We start from the raw sequence: 8743 nt of genomic DNA, 5'->3' as shown, positions 1-8743 counted from the left end.
TCACCAAACACCAAATGCATTGTGAGCATACCCAAGCGTGACTCCTATCAAACGTCCTTCCTGTTCTGTTGTCTGCGAGCAGAGACTAGAATGTAGGGCAGCAATCCCCAGAAGAAACCCCAGTAAGCTCCTGGCTTTTCCTTGAGACTTTATAACAAAAAGGGGGTACGGGGTACCTGTAAAAGGACCGCAGGGCGTCCTGCTCAGACGAGATAAGACTAGGGCTTTGGAAATCTCGGCCACGCTGCTCCTGCCACCTGTGATTGAGGCTGGAGATTTGCATAACAAGGAGACTCTTATTCTGAAGCCACTTCCTGTTAGCTCCTCTGCCGAGCTGCCCATGTGGTGGCGGCAGCAGCCTGCAGATTCTGCCTGAGCAGCAGCAGCAGCAATGGAGGCCTCGCTATATATGGAGCACAACAAAGACTGAGGCCTGCCTGGCTGGTGCTGCTGATGATTATAGATAGTGAGAGGAAAGACAAGGCTGATCAATGACTGGGGAAGAGTGCTACTGCATATAATCAGGATCCCAGCTCAAAAGCAAAGGGAAGCTGCCACTTGTTTAGGCTAGGAAGAAAATGAAAGGACCTCCTCTGTAACAGAATCCCACTTGAAAGCATGTCCACCCTCAAGTCAATTCAGCAATGTGTAACCTGCTGGAGCCCGGTGGCAATCTACCCTGTGGTGGCAGACAGCAGCACAGCTCTTCAGCGGAGCATTGCAGTCTGTGTGTTTGTGTCATGGCTGGATCACTGCATGAAATCCTTGGGACTGCAGGGAGAATGTGTGTGTGTGCACGCGCGTGCGTGTGTCTGTTTCATATCCAGGTTTGCAGGCATTTCCTCCTGTTGGAAAGCTTTGATGCAGTTCCTTTAAAAAAAAAAAAGTTTTATTTTGTTAAGTGAAAGCAAATTCCTTTCTTTCTCAAGAGAGATATTATTGTTGTCTGCATCCGTTCACGGTGAAGCGGGAGAAGTGATAACTGAAGCTCATGAAGAGTAGGGAATGGATTTTAAAAACCTGTATCTCGCTTGTGAGTGCAACAGCCTGGTATCAAAGAGCCCAGACCCACTGCAATTATAATAGCAGAGAAGACTCCCATTGCATAGCAGCTGAAGTCATTTCAGGATTTCAGAGTCACAATTAGTTATCCCTGGCATGCACCTGGCTTTGTCTACTCAAATGTGACTCCTACAGTAGTGAATCTGGACAGCTTTGCAGTGGGTATCTGGCTGTGTCCTGTCCACTGCCCTGCATTGGGATAGCTAGCATACAGACAACGGTATTGGAGAGAATTTCTTGTGATCAGGTGATATCCTGCATTATAAACAACCTAGTTGAGGCATGTCTTATGAAAGCACTGGGGTTTTTTCGAGATTTCAATGCTGGCCCTGATTTTTCAAGATTTCAATGCTACCCCGTTGTAGCCCGTTCTCTCTTCGGCACCCTCCCTCCCATGATCCAGACAGTCACAATGCACAGGTGAGAGGCTTCAGTACATTCAATCACGGGTCCCCATTGATAAAACTTTAAGGGTTCTGTTAATGAGGGGTTTATTGTAAGGACCTGAAGAGGTCAAACAGTGCTTTGTAAAACGTCAATGTCCTCATTATTATTTATTTCTTAGCAAACACTCTTACCAGGGCGACTTACAATTGTTACAAGATATCACATTGTTTTGTACATACAATTACCCATTTATCAGTTGGGTTTTTACTGGAGCAATCTAGGTAAAGTACCTTGCTCAAGGGTACAGCAGCAGTGTCCCCCACCTGGGATTGAACCCGCGACCCTCCGGTCAAGAGTCCAGAGCCCTAAGACAGTCCTTTAAGTTTTGAGACTAGGGTGCATTGGCTCTTCATTGCACTGCTGCTGTTGCTGTTTAAGCTCACGGTCCACTCCCGAGAGACCTCCCTGTAAATGTGATTGAAGCATATTCTGGGATCAATAAGCTACGAACAACCAAACGAAGCAAGATGGGCTGAATGTCCTCCTCTCGTTTGTAAACGTTCTTATGTTCTTATATGATCTCTCAGAAATGTGATTGATGCATATGATCTCCCAGGGCACCACCCTCCTAGCTGAATTACACACAAATAATAATAATAATAATAATAATAATAATAATAATAATAATAATAATAATAACAACACTGAAATATAAAATATTAGCTCCAATCTTTATAGCTCCCATAATGCCATTACATTAAGGTTGCCACTTCTGAGGTACAAAAAACCGGGACAACCCTACATCACACTAGCACTAATTGCATTCTCGTTATATAAGGCGGAAAAAAAAAATTGCACAGTCTCTTAGTTTCCATGATTTTGAACGACTCAAAGCGCTTAGTGCTGCCTTGGTCTTCTCCATTCTGTAGAGTAGACCGAACGAACAGCTGTTTGACCATGTCCCTGCGGTGTGACGTCATGTAATAAGTAGGCGGGGGCTCGAAGACGTCAGGCTGAATCCTAACTATGGCTTCAATGGATCCGAAGGTAAGTGAGAGTCTTCGGGCTGCTCGTTGTAACTTCCCCCCGCGGTTACGGTGCACTGTTATTTTTCGGTACCGGCTCAGAACCGAAACGCCGGATGTGTAGTTCTGTTTTCGGTACGGTGGGGGAGACAGGTCGGCTGCGCACCCCCCTGGGGTACTGGCATTTCAAACAGCCCGCCTATCTTGTTTTGTGTCCTGAAACTCTGTGCTTTTTTTTCGTGTGGTGCTCTGTGTGTGATTAATGTGTAGCTAAAAAAAAAGGGGGTGGTCTGAAAGAGAGGGGCCCCGGAATATGTGTAGCACACAACGCGTCCGTTGCACGGTCATAGGTTGAGATCTCGCAATGCTGGTTCCTGGGCAACCTTCTGCCGACCGATTGTAATTGCAGTTTGCAGGAATAACAAACACTGTGGTATGAACGGCATTCATTTGCAACGTGCGAGTTTATTTTGTAGCTCTTTTTTTGATCAATTCATAGTATATTATACGAGGAGAGCATGTAAGGATGTTAACACAAACGAACTGCATGTGTAAACGTATATTTCTCAGCCTATGCCATCCACCCCACACAGAACATCTTCAACACCACAGCTTCTTTTTCTAGTTCAGTCGGCGGTGCAAAACTACAAGAAGTTAAACCAAGGCTTGTGCGTGTGCGTGTGCGCGCTCTTAGAATGAAATAACTTTTTAAGGTTTATAACTCGGTGGGTGAAAAAAAGCAACGTTAATAAATAAGTAGGCGTTGCACAAATTTGGTATCCGGCGAACCCTTTGGACAAGGCAGGAGTAGAGATGACTTCCTTGGCTTCGGGTGCAAATCTTACCAGCCGCGCTACGTGGTAAAGTTTACGTTAGTACTAGTCCTAGTGTAGTCAGTTTTTCTGCCACTTTGTTGAAATACATGTATATGGTAACATTTTGCTACCTTGCCAAAATTTGCTACCTGTACCAACATTTAATCTGTGGCTATAAACCGTTTTTTTTTGGGGGGGGGGGTGTCAAATTAAAACAATCCAGTTCATATTGGTGATTATGTAGAGAGTAGTTTGAAAAGATAATTTTTTTATATATATATATATATATATATAGCAGAACTAAAATAATGTAATATACTTTTTTTTAAACTAAAATCAGCAACATGATCGGAGTACACTCCAGGAAATAGCTCTAATAATAATAATAATTATTTATTTCTTAGCAGACACCCTTATCCAGGGCGACTTACAATTGTTACAAAATATCACATTATTTTTTTACATACAGTTACCCATTTATACAGTTGGGTTTTACTGGAGCAATCTAGGTAAAGTACCTTGCTCAAGGGTACAGCAGCAGTGTCCCCCCACCTGGGATTGAACCCACGACCCTCTGGTCAAGAGTCCAGAGCCCTGACCACTACTCCACACTGCTAATAATACTATCTTTGCAAAAAAATTTCACAAAGGTGTACTTAAAGAGCACCTGTGGCCAAAAATAACAAAGCTCTCATAGCCAATAAATGCCTCTTGCTGCACCGATTTGAACTGACCTATTGGAGCCTTTCAGGCAGCGAAGTGACGTCAAGTCGTTGATTTCTCTGATAGGCTGAAAGTCGCGCGCATGGGTTCATGGGATGCAGCGGTGAGAACGCCATAGTGAGAGACATGGCGGAGTGCAAAGCATTCGGGTGCTTGAACAATAAACGTAAAAACAAGACGAAAAAGTTCTTTTGTGTGCCAAAGCCTGTTAATTCAGAACGGGCGATCGTAGCAAACAAATGGCTGCAGAATCTGAGAACGGGGCACACTCTGAAAACCTTTCCGTTCGGTCGAAATTCCATCGTGTGTGAGGACCACTTTGAACCGGAATGCTACGAAAGGAACATGCAGGCAGAGCTGCTGGGGTACGAATGCAAGACGAGGCTAAAACCCGATGCCATGCCGACAATATTTGCCCACAGCAAGAAGAAAACGGCACACAGCAAAGGCTGGCATCATGCAAAGGTAGGTCATTGAATGTAACTCAAGTGTAATTGTTGAAGCTGGCACCCTGGGATCCTTCAAGAAGCTGCTTGATGAGATTCTGGGATCAATAAGCTACTAACAACCAAGCGAGCAAGATGGGCACAATGGCCTCCTCTCGTTTGTAACCTTTCTTATTAACAATAAGGAATAAACTACATCAAAGTGGGCAAGATAAATGACAAGACCAAGGGTCAATGTCACCAGAAGGCTGAGATACTAGTAACCCATGTGCGTGTCTCGTTGTGTCTTTATCAGTATAACCTGTCTGTCCAGTCTTTAGGAGAATGTCTCCTTGCTCCAGGGAGCTCAGATAAGGACTAGCTGGGCATGTAAACAGAAACGTAGTGGCTTCAGGTACAGCTGCCGATGGTGTTTTCTCTGGTCTTTTCAAAAGCATTCGTGTTGGGCTTTGATGGCAGACAGATTCATGAAGGCGCTTGAAACACAGGAACATGATGCACTAGTAAATGGAAAGCTCAGCATCTCACACAGAATCATGCGTTTGTTTTTTTTTGTTTCCCATGAGTCCAATAAGCTTTCACTTTAGTTTAACTAACAAGGTGCTTTTCAGCTATCAGCACATAAACCAACCTTTTTAAAACGTTTTAATGTATTCCTTATTGCGTTTCACATGCTTTTATGAAAATGATCGAAGAAGAAAGTGCTACACTGCAATGTCTCTCTGCATTCGGTACTTGTACTTTTGCATATGACGTTGAGGGTCCTCTTGGTTTTAGCTGATTTCCATTTAACCAATTTGTGGCCACTGAATTCAAGAATGCCAGGTCATAATGAGGAGGTGCCCTGCTCCTATGTGTCTCTGACAGCCCCTTTTGCGTTTGCAAGAAGCAGGTTAACCCCTTAAGGTACACAAGAGAAGGCACGCTGCACTGCATTTAGAACTGTGCTTTCTGCAGAAGTCTTGCATGCACACAAACCTTGATAGATGAAGCACTTGAATTTCCTCACCAGTAATGACACTGTACCTGATTTGAATAATGCAGTGGAGAAGGCGCTTTTGCAGGTGAACTCACTCGTGCATTTTAATGGAGGGCTTGGTGCTGTCGCCACTGCTACTACAGGCCCAGCTCTGCAGTGTATCTAAGGGTCAGAAAGACACAGAGGCATATACTAGTCCAGTTGCAGGTAGGTTACCTGTAATCCTATTGAAAACATACGGACTAGCGCTGTACGTAGGACGGGTCTTGTCAGGTCTGTATTGTTAACTGGCAGCTAGTTCTGTTGTCCTGAAGAAGGTTGAATCCACAGTGGCTGACGTCCTCCCTGAGCGTCATGGTGCTTTAATTGGGCCTGCGGGGGGAGCCTGTAATGGAGATCTCCACGTAGCAAACAGAGCAGTGCTGTAGAGAATGAGAGCTTTGAGTAATGCTGCTTTTATTAGAACGGAGATTGCCTCCCAGTTCCAGACTGGCTCCGTCGCGTTTTGTTGTCTTAAAAGGAATCCAAAAGCTGTTCCTTATTCATCTCCCAACTCGAGGGGTAAATATATACCTGACAACAACTGAAGCTAAAATCTGAACTCTGCATACTGTAGGCATTGCAGCCCATGACCTGTTAGTACACCTCTGTGTACTGTAGTTGTATATTTAGCACCTGCATGGAAACAGTGACATCCAGAATGAACTGGCTGAGAGACATGTTCCCATGTACAGAAAGGATGCAGAGCGTTGCCTTGTCTAAAGCCTACGTTTCTGGACTGTGCAGCCGAAGACGTTTTGCAGCTTGATTTAAGTTCATTATTATTATTATTATTATTATTTATTTATTAGCAGATGCCCTTATCCAGGGCGACTTACAATTGGTTCAAAGTATCACATTACACAATGTCACATTACAGATAAGAGCAGTTATCAAGTACAATAAAATCAGCAGCAAATAAGAGCAAAATAAAGAACTCAGTAAATAATGCCATGTAAGAGCGGGTTCGACTGAGAGCCGTTCACTTAGAGTAGAAATATTTGCTGATACGAGTAAAGCCCAGTAAGAGCACGTAGTGAGTGTGATGAATGGATGAGGATGATTTCACATAAGAGTAACATTTGTGCAGTAATTGACTGAGTGCAGTATTGCTGATGCGTTCCCTTGGGAGAACCCGCTCTGTTTGAAGGTGTGTTCAGGGTTTTGGATTCGCTGTCTCGAGCAGTCGGTGTGCAGCACAGCAGTGGCAAGCGGGAGCCGTGAGAACTTGTTCTCTCTGCTGTCATTAAGAAGCTGGCCTCCACTGAGCATGCTCAGCATTGTCTGAACTGCATTTACAGAGCAGGGAAGCTGGAACTCGTGTGGGCAGCAAGCTAAAGTAGGCCCATGAAACCTTGATGACTGCCTGGAACAACTGAGCCACTCGGAAGAGGTTTGCAATAGGATTGAAGGGGGTGGGGTTTGGCTATGACAGACTGAGCTGGATTAATTGAGCTGGTGCAGTAACATGCTGTAGCACTGTGCAGTACAAGCCGGCTTAGGCACTTGAAGACCTCTAGTTGTTGTTAATGTCCTGTCGTACAGGGGTGCGCGGTGGCAGATGGAGCCTCGCAGTAGTTTCCTCCAGTGCTCTGTGATGCATCGCTCGTTGTTTTGTCTTGACTGTCGAAAGCAGTGTGAATCTGTAAGCAGCTTTGTCTTCATTCCGTTGAGGAGAACACGTTGAGCCTCAACCACTTCCTTTGGTTCAAGGTTCAGGCACATGTCTTTAAACGTGAGGAAACGAAAGCAGATTCGCAGCAGGACAGGATTGCACTGTTGTTGAGTTTTAGAACGAATGAACATATTTGATTTCTTGTTTGTTTGTTTTCAGAATGGCAATCCCAGGGGAATCGGCACATTTTGTACTCTCCGCTTTAGAAACTCTGCTTGTTTTTGTGTCAAGTTGTGAGTAATATCCTGGCTGTTCTCGTCGTGTTTACATTGACGTCCATTGTCAAAACTAGAGAGGAAGTGTTGCTGTGGATTTCCTTGTGGTGTTGGTTACAGTGCTGCTTAACTGGTTGAATAGAATGACATTATTATTATTATTATTATTATTATTATTATTATTATTATCTAGGGTATAAACCAATACTGCAGCACTGCAAGTTCAGCAGCAGGTCACTTCCCCACAGCTGACCTGCATGCATTTGATTTGCATGGACTGTTGGCCTCTACATTGAACCAGTATTCATTCCCAGGGATTGAAAGCCTCTGCAAGTGGATTATTATTATTATTTTTTTAAATGAACGGTGTTGATTTTGAAGCAAACGTATACTGTAATAGTGCCTTTGTTCCCTGTAACTGTGATCTCTGATGTAATCCAGTGGGTTAACTGACATTGAACAAAATCTACAGCACCAGCCATCTTGAATGCAATCGGATGGTGTTTTGCTGTCAAAGGATTGAGCCAGTCAAAACTGTGTGTTGCATTGCCTTCGCCTCTTTACTTAGTCTTGCATGTGCAGGCATTATCATTGCTTGCTACCTGTTTACTCACCCATCTCATCACTCTACTGTATCAAGCTTCAGTTTGCCTTTTACACTTCCAGCTCTAATGTGAGAAGAAAAAGGATCGTCTTCCTCGGTGATACAGTAACATCCGTCATTCATTCGTATATCCATTCATTTTGATTTATTTGGGATTGCTGCACTAAGTGCAGCAGGGTTCCTACTGAGCATGCCCGGTGTGGTGCACTGTTCTGTTGTATGTAGACCTTCAGAGGGAGCTGTGTCATGTGACCAGAGTAGAGCGAGTGTGCATGTGTGGGGAAGCTGGAGGAAAGATCATAACTGCTTGAATCTCTCAACCCCCCCCATGGAAATCCTCAGAACAAACCAGGTACGAACGTCAACCTGTCAGGGCAGCTTTCTCACTGTTCAGTGTTGGATCCACTCTGCAGTTTTAGGCTGCTTTCTTCTCTAAAACCTGGGCTGTCTTTACTTGGTTTGTTTTGCTCTCTGGGTTTTCAGCTCAGCTGCGTCTCTCCTGTTTTTGATTTTGAGAAATTCTTTCCACTTTGCTAGGAACTGTTTTTTTGTTTTTCCTTCCTTCTTTTTTTATTTGCTGGTATGTCAGGCAGTGGCTTGGTTGTTGCTTTGTTCTTCTTACTATTGTTTGTAGTTGTGTTTTCATTTTTAACCCTAACCTGGCATCTCAGTTTACAGGACGGCAGACTGATGGATTATCACTGTAGTTCTAAAGTGGAACGATCCTGTATCCCTGAAGAAACGTCCGTGATGATAAGGGACAGTGAGACTCG

At 44.1% G+C, this 8743-nt stretch overlaps 1 protein-coding gene across 3 annotated transcripts in view; it reads left to right on the top strand.

Annotated features, from left to right (window-relative positions):
- Positions 1-2359: 2359 nt before the first annotated feature.
- The window catches only part of LOC117964709 (histone-lysine N-methyltransferase EHMT1-like), a 32910-nt gene continuing 26526 nt past the window's right edge, over positions 2360-8743 (top strand). The window contains exon 1 of one of the 3 annotated variants that reach the window (XM_059005285.1): positions 2360-2496. In XM_059005285.1, coding sequence (XP_058861268.1) covers positions 2476-2496 — 21 coding nt within the window. In that variant the 5' untranslated portion in view covers positions 2360-2475. Of the gene's footprint in view, positions 2497-2552; positions 2610-3987; positions 4478-8743 lie in introns of those variants that run through there. The other 2 variants (XM_059005288.1, XM_059005282.1) reach the window with 2 other exon arrangements.

This window comes from Acipenser ruthenus, chromosome 31 (assembly GCF_902713425.1).
Source record: "Acipenser ruthenus chromosome 31, fAciRut3.2 maternal haplotype, whole genome shotgun sequence".
In the NCBI taxonomy this organism is placed as follows: domain Eukaryota; kingdom Metazoa; phylum Chordata; class Actinopteri; order Acipenseriformes; family Acipenseridae; genus Acipenser; species Acipenser ruthenus.
Note: the sequence above shows the minus strand (reverse complement) of the source record. Positions and strands in the feature narration are given on the sequence as shown.